We start from the raw sequence: 14,454 nt of genomic DNA, 5'->3' as shown, positions 1-14,454 counted from the left end.
TCAGGTAGGGCAGTTCTTTAAATCGCGGGTCCAACGCTGATGCTGTTTAAAGAACAAGAATATTGCATTCATTGCATTATTAAATTAAGTTGACCTGAAATTGCAAGTGATGACCACCTCCTCATACACAAAATAATCAGAAGATTCAACTTTAGTATGTTTAAAAGAAATGTGGCACAGTGATGATGTAAAGCCACCATGAACTAAGAATTGTATTGCAGATATCTTGTTTACTTTTCCATATGAAAAAACAACTCAAATTCAAACTTGAAAACGCAAAGGTGTGGCATTTTACAAATTAATACAGTCTAATAACCTAAAATATTAACCAAGTTGATTTGAATTAAGACTCCAAATTAATTACCTATGTTGAGAGCATCTTGGGTGCCTCTGTAGCGTGTGGAGAGGTCACTGGCCATCACCCTCTTAATCTCTGCAACCAGGGTTGAGTCGTCTTCGCATGGCTGTAGGTGTTTCAGCAGTTTTGCTTGAAGAGGAGCAATTACAGAGAGAGTTGGCTGGTCTTCTTCACACATCACAGTGGTTGCCATTTTGACAGGACCCATCAACTGAACAATGTCATCCATGTTGGCAATATCACTCTCACTCAGCGTGCCTACATCTGTGACCCCCTTTCGTAGATCCTTGGACATCAGAGTTGCCATTATAGCTGGCTGTTGTTCCAAAAAACGTTCAAGCATTTCGAATGAACTGTTCCATCTGGTGATTATGCCTTGGATCAGTTTATGTTTTGGTAAATCCATCAGAGTTTGTTTTTCCTGTAGGGCGTGACATGCAATCGGGCTGCGGTGAAAATATCCAACAATTTTTCGCACTTTCCCCAACAACCTGGAAGCACGGTCCACCCCCAAACCCTTCTGCGAGGCAAGGTTGAGTGTATGTGCGAAGCAGGTAATGTGTGGACTGAACTGGGCTTCTGCACCGGCCACAATCATATTCCTGGCGTTATCTGTGACGATGGCAGGATTCTTGTCGTAGATTTTCCACTCCATGCAGGCTTCACGCAGTAACGCGCCAATATTTTTACCAGTATGGGCTTCATTTAAAACTCTGGTTAGCAGAACAAAGGTCTTCATTTTCCACTCCGGATCAATGTGATGAGAGGTAATTGTCACATACCCTTGATTTGAGCATGACGTCCAGCCATCTGTCGTTATCGCTACTCGTTCAGCTTGAGAAAGCGACAGCTTCAAATCATTCTTAGTACTTTCGTACAATGCAGGAATAACCTTTTCTGAGAAGTGTGGTCGGCTTGGTATTGTGTACCTTGGCTCCAATGTTTGAATCATTTCACGGAATCCCGGATTTTCAACCACACTGTAGGGTCGCATGTCTTTGCAGATAAACTTGGCAATTGTTGCCGTGATGTTTTTCGCCCGAGCTGAGTTTTGGCCTAGTCTCTGACTAAACATGCAGGCGAGACCTGAGGCATCTGCAGAGTTGACTTTACCTTTCGCTGCTGTAGCAGCGGGAACGCTGCAAGAGGTGCCTGGACGGTCGGTGTTGTGTGAAATCCCATGGCGCCTTAGTAGGTGGTTGGATAGATTTGTCGTGTTGCCGTTGTACTTTACTTGACCTTTACATATCCTACAAACAGCGAGCGACTTATTTAGAACATCTCCGTCTTTGCAAAAGCCAAAGTGTTTCCACACACTGGACCGCAATGGTGGCTTGATAATTTCTCGCTCGTCGGCTTCTCCTTTGTAGTCCGCCATGCTATGTTTGGTTGTCTTTGCGCCTTTGCGCTGCTGTTGGCGCGATGACGTCACGGATAGGCAGACTGAATCGAGTAATGTTTAAAGCCTTTATCATTAAAAGTGCTAAGAAAAAACATCCATATAAAGTCTGACGTGCTTAAATCCAATGGGTTATTTCCTAGTATCGATACAATCGATTTATTACATTTTAAAACGATGTTAGATCGATATATGTTGTCCAAAAGGCCAACTCGCCGAGCACAGATCGATGTAGTTGGATCATAGGAATATAAATCGATACATCGATGTAGTAGATGGATCGTTACACCCCTAATATATATAGATATATATATATATATATATATATATATATGCCATTTAGCAGACGCTTTTATCCAAAGCGACTTACAGTCATGCGTGCATACATTTTTGTGTATGGGCCACAAATCATGTGACATTTTTGTCCCCTAAAAAAATTAAGCTGATCATGTCCCATTTGAATCCATGGCCTTTCCATACCATAGCTCAACTGCATGTACAGTAGATTCTATCGTGTCAGATTTGAGTTGGCTCTAACCTTGTCATGGACTACTATTCATAACCACTGCATAACAACTCATATTACCCTATACTAAATAAAAAAATATGCCATTTAGCAGACGCTTTTATCCAAAGCAACTTACAGTCATGCGTGCATACATTTTTGTGTATGGGTGGTCCCGGGGATCGAACCCACTACCTTGGCGTTACAAGCGCCGTGCTCTACCAGCTGAGCTACAGAGGACCACTATACACAATATGCCCCATTGACGGTATAATTAAGCAATAAGGTCAGAGGGGGAGTGGTATATGGCTAATATACCACAGCTAAGGGCTGTTCTTAAGCACGACGCAACACGGAGTGCCTGGATACAGCCCTTAACCATGGTATAGTGGCAATACAAAACAAACCCCAGAGGTACCTTATTGCTATTATAAACTGGTTACCAACATAATTAGAACAGTATGTTTCGTCATACACGTGGTATACAATCTGATATACCAAGGCTATCAGCCAATCAGCATTCAGGGTTCGAACCACCCAGTTTATAATGTAGAGTATATTCCCTCTCCTCACTCCATCGCACTGTATCATTATCCTACCCATAGCCATGTCGGTGGTTATCCCTAGGTATTTGACTGGTACAATTGTTCTTTATTTATTATATTATAATACTTTTTTAACGATACAAAACATCCACATGCAAACGACAACATACAGGCGCACACAACCAGCCACATCATCAGCCCTGCACAGACCCACCTGCTCACACCCCCATCTTCAGCACCCGTATCACTCTCCGCCACATGGCCTCAAACTGCACCATTTTGTTTCTCTCCGTTGCCCACGCACATTCAACATTTTAGATAATAAAGCATTTGACCTTTTCATTGTGTTAATGTTTTCCAGTTTTTAAGTATCGTATTTTCCGCACTATAAGACGCACCGGAGTATAAGCCGCAGCAGCTAAATTGAATGATATTGAATGATGTGTACATATATAAGCCGCACTGGACTATAAGCCGCAGGTGTTTTAATGTTTAATTACCATATGTAAGGGTTCGTGCACAGAGGGGATTGTCGGGAAAGAGACAAACTGTCTCGCTCTCGTAATGTCTGTCTGTCTTGCTCTCGTTCTGTCTCTTGTTCTGTCTCTCGTACCACTCTCGGTTCCACTTTTACTTTTGCGCGCTACCTGTCTCACTCTTTTCCGGCCTCCAGCTTTTCCTGCTGGAGTCCGCCGCTTAAAGGTGGGGGGCGCGGACCGGTCATAGAGCCCATAGAGTTAAAGTTGGTGGACTGTAACCTGTAAAATCCATAGATTTAGGAGGTCTTCTAGTGGCCGTTAGCTGTAAAAATCCATAGATTAGCCGCACCGTTATATAAGCCGCAGGGTCGAAAAATTGGAAAAAAGGCGCGGCTTATAGTCTGAAAATTACGGTATACGTTTTTTTCAAGATGATTGACAAGAAAGGTATTGTCCAACCCATCGGGTATCTCACTGCACCCTCATATGCCATGTCTTAAAATATACAGACGGATGGATTAAAAGTAAATTTACATTGTAATACTTCTGACAGCCAACTTTCTAACTCCGCCCATAACTTCAGAATTTTGTAGCATTCCCAAAAGTAATGGATTATTGATCATTGTTAGTTTTACACTTAAGACATGACTCTGCCGTTGTGCTGTAGAATTTGTGAATTTTTTCTTGTGTAATAAATGATATGTCAAAATGTTTGTTAACTGGAATTTTGTTAGTTCTGTCTCTGACATTCCCTCCATCTTGTGCCAATATCAGTTATTTTTATGTCTTGGTTCCAGTAGTCTATTTTTTTCTAAGAGATTGTCAGTTGGATAGGCTCTCTGCATGGTTTGCTATATCTTACCTATCATATGAATATCCTTTTCTGACTCAAATAGGGTTCCCTCAAGATTACTCTGATGTCCAAAAGATTTCAAATAGAAATTTCTTGATATTAAACTTTTAAGTTGCGTGTATTAGAAAATATCTACATTGGTCAGTCAAAAATTCCTTTTTAATTCTGTCATGGAAATAAATGCATTTTCTATTACTAAGTAATTTACAGTAAACCAATTCATCAGTGAATTCTGAAAAGCTATCCAAGGACTGTGCCATGGGGTTGTGTTTTTAGGGAGTGATATTGGTTCTTGTAGAATACGTTTCATTTTGTTCATGTTGTTCATGTTCTTAGCTTTATCCTTAGAAATTAGACATGTAAAAAGATTCTAGGGATGAGCATGCACATCTTCAACATGTACCCATTGTTCCTCTTTAGTGCATTTAACTATATGTCGCAAGTAAAGCCCTGGGTGGTGAGTTGATACAATTCCAGGTCTGGAAGGTTAAAACCACCCTCTGACTTAGGAAGATGTAAAACTTTCATTTTTATTCTATGAGTTTTATTTGCCCATAAGAAGTCTGCTATGACAGTATACATTTTTGGCCCTGCTTTAAAATATGTTCAGCTTATGAAGGCTTCATAAATCCTTCATAAAGCCTTCATAAGCACTCCATAAATGCGTTACAAAGCATCTATAACCATATGCCATACTTTATAAAGGGTTCATAAATGTGGCATAACTGTGTGACATAATCACCAATGTCAAATGTGACATAACCCATCATAGTACCCTCCAAGCTCATCATTAAGCTTGAGACCCTGGGTCTGAACTCCGCCCTGTGCAACTGGGTCCTGGACTTCTTGATGGGCCAATCCCAGGTGGTGAAGGTAGGAAACAACATCTCCACTTCGCTGATCCTCAACACCCACAAGGGCTGTTGGCTTGGCACCTAAAACCCTCACAAACTTTTACAGATGCACAATTGAGAGCATCCTGTCGGGCTGTATCACCGCCTGGTACGGCAACTGCACTGCCCGCAACCGCAGGGCTCTCCAGAGGGTGGTGCGGTCTGCCAAACGCATTACTGGGGGCAAACATATGCCCTCCAGGACACCTACAGCACCCGATGTCACAGGCAGGAAGGCCAAAAAGATCATCAAGGACATCAACCACCCGAGCCACTGCCTGTTCACCCCGCTATCATCCAGAAGGTGAGGTCAGTACAGGTGCATCAAAGCTGGGACCGAGAGAATGAAAAACAGCTTATATCTCAAGGCCATCAGCTGTTAAATAGCCATCACTAGCACATTAGAGGCTGCTGCTGCCTATTGAAATCACTGGCCACTTTAAGAAATGGAACACTAGTCACTTTAATAATGTTTACATATCTTGCATTACTCATCTTATATGTATATACTGTATTCTATAATATTCTACTGTATCTTAGTCCATGCTGCTGTCATTGCTTGTCCAAATATGTATATATTCTTAAATTCCATTCCTTACTTAGATTTGTGTGTATTGGGTATATGTTGTGAAATTGTTAGATATTACTTGTTAGATATTACTGCACTGTCGGAGCTAGAAGCACAAGCATTTCGCTACACCCGCAATAACATCTGCTAAACACGTGTATGTGACAAATAACATTTGATTTGATTTGATGTACATGGTGCTGTATATTAATTTAACTAATATAGCTACATGGGTTTTAACTAGAAACATTCTTTGTTAGTTTACAATTGTACAATTTATACACCAAGCATATAAAAACCCTGAAGACTGCTGGAAAGCTCAGAGTGCAAGATTGTAATTTTTATGACTCACACAGTGATGGAACATATTGCCTGGAGCCTGCTGTACATGGTAACCTGGTGCGCAGCAAGTGGCACTTCACTTATTAGTATGGAATTGGCTGTGAGGATTTTTCTACAATATTCACAACATATTGACACAATTACAATCTTTATATAATAAAAATGTCATTAATAACATGTGGAAAAACATATTTGAGTGAACATTAGCAAGCCAGCAGTAGGTGAAACAGAAAGTGAATTCTCTCCTCCCTCTGATAGCTTGTAGCTATCACTGTCTAGGTCTAGGATATTTACTAGCCCATACCAGTGACATACTTAGCTATGTTATCGCCATATGGCAGTACACAAACGGTCACTGAAAGGTATCTACCTCTCTTGATATACTAATGTCCGTCCCTCAGACAGCTTTGCTCCTATTCATCATCTCTCACTTTTACATTTCAAATTCTTACTCCTGCTTTTTCTTGCTGTGACTATTGCTCTGTATCTTGCTCTCTCTCTGTGTCTAACATTTGACTATGCTGGCATAAATAAGGTACTGTGTTATCAGGGATCTGGGAATGTCTCAGTTAGAGTTGGTTGGTTTTGAATGGATTAGAATACCAGGTTAGATATTCAACAGAATTCCTCTGTTCTACAGTTGCAACACTTTTTGCTTTTTTTTTCTGGTCAACAGACACACCATTCTGTTTGGAATTCTCTCTTTGTCTTTGTAACTTACCCTAACAATAGTACTATAACAAATGTTATGCAACAATAGTATACGCATGCACTTGGCACACCTTTTCTATGTATGACAGACCACATTGTCTGTCAGTAGGGCCTGACTACTTTAGGGGTGGGACAGAGGAGAGGTAAAAAACAACCACACACAGCTGTGTTCTCTTATGTTTACACCTGACACAGCAAGACAGCAGCCATTCCTGAACTAAACTGACAGAGGTAAGGATCATTTAATAGGATTTGATTTTAATGTCCAGGTAGCAGATAATGGACCTTATCTGACATTTATGTAGTTGGTGCTGTATATTAATTTAACTAATATAAATGGGTTCTAACTTGAAAAATTATTTGTTAGTTTAGAATTGTACAAATTATGCAACTCGCATATAAAAACCCTGAAAACTGCTGGAAAGCCCCGAACGCAAGATTGTAATTTTTATGACTCACACATTGGAGGAACATATTGCCTGGAGCCTGCTGTACATGGTAACCTGGTGCGCAGCAAGTGGCACTTCACTTATTAGTATGGAATTGGCTGTGAGGATTTTTCTACAATATTCACAACATATTGACACAATTACAATCTTTATATAATCAAAATCTTATTTCAGCAATAATGTGGAAAAACATTTGAGTGAATGCTAGCAAGCCAACAGCAGATGAAACAGAAAGTGAATTCTCTCTTCCCTCTCTCCCCAGTTTTAGCTTGCGGATATCACTGTCTAACTGGCTAGTTTAGGATATTTACTAGCCCATACCAGTGACAAACTTAGCTACCACTGAACAAAAATATATAGCAACATGTAAAGTGTTGGTCCCATGTTTCATGAGCTGAAATAAAACAGTCCAGAAATTTTCCATACGCACAAAAAGCTTCTTTCTCATAAATGTTGTGCACAAATGCGTTTACATCCCTGTTAGTGAACATTTCTCCTTTGCCAAGATAATCCATCTACCTGTCAGGTGTGGCATATCAAGAAGCTGATTAAACAGCATGATCATTACACAGGTGCACCATGTGCTGGGGACAATAAAAGCGTCCACTGAATGAAATGTATGTAATGTAAAGAGAATTGCAAAAGTTATTGCTCTATTCTAATTCAATGTAATTTGCCAAATGTGGCCATTTCTGTTAAGCCAATGTCAGGAAAGCTGCACATTGCTGGAAAGAAATGGCATTTTCATATTCTGCATGCTCATAGTTTAACAATTCCCTCTTTGTTTGAATAGCATAAGCTCTGAATTCATTATTGTAATATGTTGTCATTCCCAACATCAAATCTTTTAAAATCATTGTAGTGTTGGGAACAGAAGTAGGGGCCACATTATATCTGATGGCAGGCCACAAATGGTCATTGAAAGGTACACTACATGATCAAAAGTATGTATGGGCATTAACACCCTCCACTCTTCTGGGAAGGCTTTCCACTAGATGTTGAAACATTGCTGCGGGGACTTGCTGCCATTCCGCCACAAGAGCATTAGTGAGGTCGGGCACTGATGTTGGGCAATTATGCCTGGCTCGCAGTCGGCGTTCCAATTCATCCCAAAGGTGTTCGATGGGGTTGAGGTCAGGGCTCTGTGCATGCCAGTCAAGTTCTTCCACAATGATCTCGACAAACCATTTCTGTATGGACCTCGCTTTGTGCAAGGGGGCATTGCCATGCTGAAACAGGAAAGGGCCTTCCCCAAACTGTTGCCACAAAGTTGGAAGCACAGAATCATCTAGAATGTCATTGTATGCTGTAGTGTTAAGATTTCCCTCCACTGGAACTAAGGGGCCTAGCCCGAACCATGAAAAACAGCCCCAGAGCATTATTTCTCCTCCATCAAACTTTACATTTGGCACTATGCATTCGGGCAGGTAGCGTTCTCCTGGCATCTACCATACCTAGATTCATCCGTCGGATTGCCAGATGGTGAAGCGTGAATCATCACTCCAGAGAGCGCGTTTCCACTGCTCCAGAGTCCAATGGCGGCGAGATTTACACCACTCCAGCCGACGCTTGGCATTGCGCATGATGATCTTAGGCTTGTGTGTGACTGCTTGGCCATGGAAACCCATTTCATGAAGCTCCCGACGAACAGTTCTTGTGCTGATGTTGCTTCCAGAGGAAGTTTGGAACTCGGTAGTGAGTGTTGCAACCGAGGACAGACATTTTTTACGTGCTACCAACTTCAGGACTCGGTGGTCCCGTTCTGTGAGCTTGTGTGGCCTACCACTTTGCGGCTGAGCTGTTGTTGCTCCGAGACGTTTCCACTTCACAATATCAGCACTTACAGTTGACCGGGGCTGCTCTAGCAGGGCAGAAATTTGACAAACTGACTTGTTGGAAAAGTGGCATCCTATGACGGTGCCACATTGAAAGTCACTGAGCTCTTCAGTAAGGCCATTCCACTGTCAGTGTTTGTCTATGGAGATTGCATGGCGATGTGCTCGATTTTATACACATTATCTCAAATTCCTACTCTTGCTTTTTCTTGCTGTGACACTTGCTCTGTATCTTGCTGTGTCTCTATGTCTAATATATATTGATACTATGACAATGAATGACAAATGGATGACACATAACACAGCATGTGACTTTTTTGTTCCTGTGTAGAGTTTGACATTATTTGACGGTGCTGGCATAAATAGGCTACTGTGCTATCAGGGATTTGGGAATGCCTCAGAGTTGGTTGGCTTTGAATGGATTAAAATAACAGTTTAGATTTTCACCAGAATTTCCACCTTACTATGTGAGAAACTGTCTGCAGAATTCCTCTGTTCTACAGTTGGAGCACTGTTTGCTTTAGTTTGTAGTCAACAGACACACCCTTCTCACCCACCTCATTATCATCTTCTTTGGAATTTCTCTTTGTCTTTGTAACATTGAGAGAATTGACTCTGTAGGGTGTACTTACCGGTACTTACCTTAACAATAGTACTATAACAAATGCTATGCAGAGGTGAATGCTTTAGTCGTTTTTGGTCACAATTTTTCACATTTCTTTCGGATCTTGACCCCACTTTCCACCAAACCCCCTAGATGGATTATTCCACCAAAACTCTTGCTGCTGGCTGCTTTGGGAAGATATACAGGGAGAAGTACAATGACACCTGGGCTGCAATCAAGAAGGTGCCACAACACTTAATCAATAGGACAGACCTGGAGAGAGAGTGTCAAGTATACAAGTGAGTATGACAGATAATGTGCTATCATGGTATAATAATAATAATATGCCATTTAGCAGACGCTTTTATCCAAAGCGACTTACAGTCATGCGTGCATACATTTTTTTTTTTGTGTATGGGTGGTCCCGGGGATCGAACCCACTACCTTGTCGTTACAAGCGCCGTGCTCTACCAGCTGAGCTACCAGCTGAGCTAAATGGTGATGATATCAGAGATGGTGTTGATGAGGGTGCTGATGAAGGTCACTACAGAAGTGCTTAGTTGTGCTGTCTGTAGACTCCAATGCCCTCATAACCCTTTCTCTCCATTTTATGTCACACTCTCTCTGTGACCTGGGACTCCAGTAAGGCAATTCATCCTAACATAGTGAAGCTTCTGGGTAATCCAACACTCAAGGACTCTAAGTGGATCATCCCCATGGAGTTCATTTTTGGAGAGGAACTGGAGACAACCATCTTCAAATCACAAAAATCTAAAATACAGGTAGGTCTATGGATCCCACCTCTTCCACCAAACATGCATGCGACAGTGTTGATGAAAGTTCACATAGTAAAACTTTTCTATCTGAAATATCTGCTAAATAAGTATCTAGGCCTACAGGATTTTCAGGGGGCCTTCCCAAAATTATTAAAATATTTCTATGTGCAATTTAGCTCATCAGTTGATAATCAAAGCCTTTGTTCCCCCACAGTTGACTCCATCTATAAAGGCCACCATCATCACAGGCATGTGTGAAGGACTACTTCACCTACACAGCAAAGATATCGTCCATCAGGACCTCAAGCCTGACAACATCATGGTGAGAAAGGCAATAAAGTTGTTTTTGTTGTTCTGATGTTCTTCATTAATGATGCAAGACTTTAGAAGCAGTTGTTCATCTGTTGTTGGGAGTAAAGGACATTATCACTGTAAATAAATAGACTAGATACAGTATAAAACGAAATTTCTCCACCCCTCTCAAATGATCTCTTCCAGGTAGAGCATGACACTCACCGAGCTGTGATCATTGATATGGGACTGGCCAAATTCTTCCGCAATGGCCTAAATTCTGCCATGGATATGGGCAACGAGGCTTACTCTCCCCCTGAGGTCCTGCAGAGGAGGGGCCAGCGAGATCAGCGCTCAGACGTGTGGGCTATGGGTAAAATCATCGCTGAACTCTGTGCCAGAGTCAGGCTGCACACCCCCAGTGTCTGTCCAACTAAGATCCAGGAGACCCTCAGACTCCAAGGCCAGCAGTACTGTAATGCTGTCTGTAGGATGGTGCAGAGCGACCCCACAGTGCGAGCCACCATGGCCGGGATCATGCCAGAGATACGAAGGGCAGGGGGAGGTGGCAACACCGGGGAGAAACAAAGAGGACATCTTCTGACACCCTTTCCTCACACTGAGGTAAAAGACACCTTGCCACATCCTCAAGCTCCTGTACAGCACTCACTTTCTCCGAGATTTGAGCGTGCAGCTTTTCCAAAGCCTGAGGTCAAGACAACACTAAGTCCTCAAGCTCCTGTACAGCGTTCACCATCTCCATCGAGATTTGGGCGCAATGCTTTACCAAGGCCTGAGGCCAAGATGCTAGTGGGATCTCCTGTGAGAGCGCCTTCTCGATCCAGATGGGAGCCTACAGCTTCTCCAAAGCCTGAGGTCAAGACGCTAGTGCGAGCTCCTGTTCGAGCGCCTTCTCCATCGAGATGGGAGCGTGCAGCCTTGCCAAAGACTGAGGTCAAGACTGAGGTCAAGACAACACTGCAACCACAACCTGTACAGCGGTCACCTTCCCCATCAAGATGGGAGTGGGCAGCCTCTCCAAAGCCTGAAGTCAAGAACTCACCGTCTCCCCATCCAAAGGTAGACCAGTGTAATGCATTGGTTCCATCAGGCATGGCTCAACCCAGTCAAGATGTCATGAAACAGCTTCTCTACAAAGAGGCGTCGAAGGGTCTCCCATGCCCACTCCCCACAACGGGCAAGGTGCGAATCCGCCGCTATGAGCAAAGGAATGGGGAAGTGGAGACTTGGATGCAAAAGGAGGTGGAGACTGAAGGAGGGAGGATAGTCAAGTTTGAGGATGTGAAGTTTAACAACAAGTCGTAAGAAGGTTATTGCGAGGTTGTGAAATAGTTGAGAGTTGATTGGACTCTGCTACTCCAGAGGGTGGGTCACTCCCCTTCCATCCTTCATTGTAAAAGTCTGACATGTTTATGGAGAGGGGGAAGAGTATATTTGGGAAGGGGGATAAACTAATAAAATAATTATAATGTCCAGTGAAACTATACTGGACGCACCCTACAATAAAGTGAAACAATATTTACTACGGTAGACAACATTTATATACTGCATACACTACCGGTCAAAAGTTTTAGAACACCTACTCATTCAAGGGTTTTTCTTTATTTTTACTATTTTCTACATTGTAGAATAATAGTGAAGAAATCAAAACTATGAAATAACACATATGGAATCATGTAGTAACCAAAAAAGTGTTAAACAAATCAAAATATATTTTATATTTGAGATTCTTCAAATAGCCACCCTTTGCCTTGATGACAGCTTTGCACACTCTTGGCATTCTCTCAACCAGCTTCATGAGGTAGTCACCTGGAATGCATTTCAATTAACAGGTGTGTCTTCTGAAAAGTTAATTTGTGGAATTTCAGTTGTGTTGTGACAAGGTAGGGGAGGTGTACAGAAGATAGCCCTATTTGGTAAAAGTCCAAGTCCATATTATGGCAAGAACAGCTCAAATAAGCAAAGAGAAACGACAGTCCATCATTACATTAAGACATGAAGGTTAGTCAATACAGAAACTTTGAAAGTAGGATAAGTTCATTAGAGTTACCAGCCTCAGAAATTGCAGCCCAAATAAATGCTTCACAGAGTTCAAGTAACAGACACATCTCAACATCAACTGTTCAAAGGAGAATGTGTAAATCAGGCGTTCATGGTCGAACTGCTGCAAAGAAACCATTACTAAAGGACACCAACAAGAAGAAGAGACTTGCTTGGGCCAAGAAACACGAGCAATGGACATTAGACCGGTGGAAAGTTGTCCTTTGGTCTGGAGTCCAAATTGGAGATTATTGGTTCCAATCGCCGTGTTTTTGTGAGACACAGTGTGGGTAAACGGATGATCTCTGCATGTGTATTTCCTTCAAGACTGTTGGAAAAGCATTCCAGGTGAAGCTGGTTGAGAGAATTCCAAGAGTGTGCAAAGCTGTCATCAAGGCAAATGGTGGTTATTTAAAGAATCTCAAATATAAAATATATTTTGATTTGTTTAACACTTTTTTGGTTACTACATGATTCCACTTTTGACTGGTAGTGTATATATACAGTGAGGGAAAAAAGTATTTGATCCCCTGCTGATTTTTTATGTTTGCCCACTGACAAAGAAATGCTCCTAATCTCAGCTTGTTACCTGTATAAAAGACACCTGTCCACAGAAGCAATCAATCAATCAGATTCCAAACTCTCCACCATGGCCAAGACCAAAGAGCTCTCCAAGGATGTCAGGGACAAGATTGTAGACCTACACAAGACTGGAATGGGCTACAAGACCATCGCCGAGCAGCTTGGTGAGAAGGTGACAACAGGGTGCGATTATTCGCAAATGGAAGAAACACAAAAGAACTGTCAATCTCCCTCGGCCTGGGGCTCCATGCAAGATCTCACCTCGTGGAGTTGCAATGATCATGAGAACGGTGAGGAATCAGCCCAGAACTACACGGGAGGATCTTGTCAATGATCTCAAGGCTGCTGGGACCATAGTCAACAAGAAAACAATTGGTAACACACTACGCCATGCTCAAGAAAGCACATATACAGGGCCGTCTGAAGTTTGCCAATGAACATCTGAATGATTCAGAGGAGAACTGGGTGAAAGTGTTGTGGTCAGATGAGATCAAAATCGAGCTCTTTGGCATCAACTCAACTCGCCGTGTTTGGAGAAGGAGGAATGCTGCCTATGACCCCAAGAACACCATCCCCACCGTCAAACATGGAGGTGGAAACATTATGCTTTGGGGGTGTTTTTGTGCTAAGGGGACAGGACAACTTCACCGCATCAAAGGGACGATGGACGGGGCCATGTACCGTCAAATCTTGGGTGAGAACCTCCTTCCCTCAGCCAGGGCATTGAAAATGGGTCGTGGATGGGTATTCCAGCATGACAATGACCCAAAACACACGGCCAAGGCAACAAAGGAGTGGCTCAAGAAGAAGCACATTAAGGTCCTGGAGTGGCCTAGCCAGTCTCAAGACCTTAATCCCATAGAAAATCTGTGGAGGGAGCTGAAGGTTCGAGTTGCCAAACGTCAGCCTCAAAACCTTAATGACTTGGAGAAGATCTGTAAAGAGGAGTGGGACAAAATCCCTCCTGAGATGTGTGCAAACCTGGTGGCCAACTACAAGAAACGTCTGACCTCTGTGATTGCCAACAAGGGTTTTGCCACCAAGTACTAAGTCATGTTTTGCAGAGTGGTCAAATACTTATTTCCCTCATTAAAATTCAAATCAATTTATAACATTTTTGACATGCATTTCTTTGTATTTTTTTGTTGTTATTCTGTCTCTCACTGTTCAAATAAACCTACCATTAAAATTATAGACTGATCA

At 42.3% G+C, this 14,454-nt stretch overlaps 1 protein-coding gene across 1 annotated transcript; it reads left to right on the top strand.

The window, feature by feature from the left end:
* Window positions 1–9,694: 9,694 nt before the first annotated feature.
* LOC311108504 (uncharacterized protein) lies at window positions 9,695–11,934 on the top strand (the record flags this gene model as incomplete). Its single annotated transcript, XM_084151136.1, has 4 exons — window positions 9,695–9,840; window positions 10,185–10,323; window positions 10,532–10,639; window positions 10,816–11,934. The coding sequence occupies 4 exons, from the start codon at window positions 9,695–9,697 to the stop codon at window positions 11,932–11,934; spliced, it is 1,512 nt and encodes a 503-aa protein (XP_084007262.1).
* Between the last annotated feature and the right edge of the window lie 2,520 nt (window positions 11,935–14,454).

The sequence above is a fragment of the Coregonus lavaretus genome, assembly GCF_964263955.1.
Source record: "Coregonus lavaretus genome assembly, chromosome: 3".
NCBI lineage: Eukaryota > Metazoa > Chordata > Actinopteri > Salmoniformes > Salmonidae > Coregonus > Coregonus lavaretus.
The sequence above is the reverse complement of the archived record's forward strand: the minus strand, read 5'-3'. Positions and strand labels throughout refer to the sequence as shown.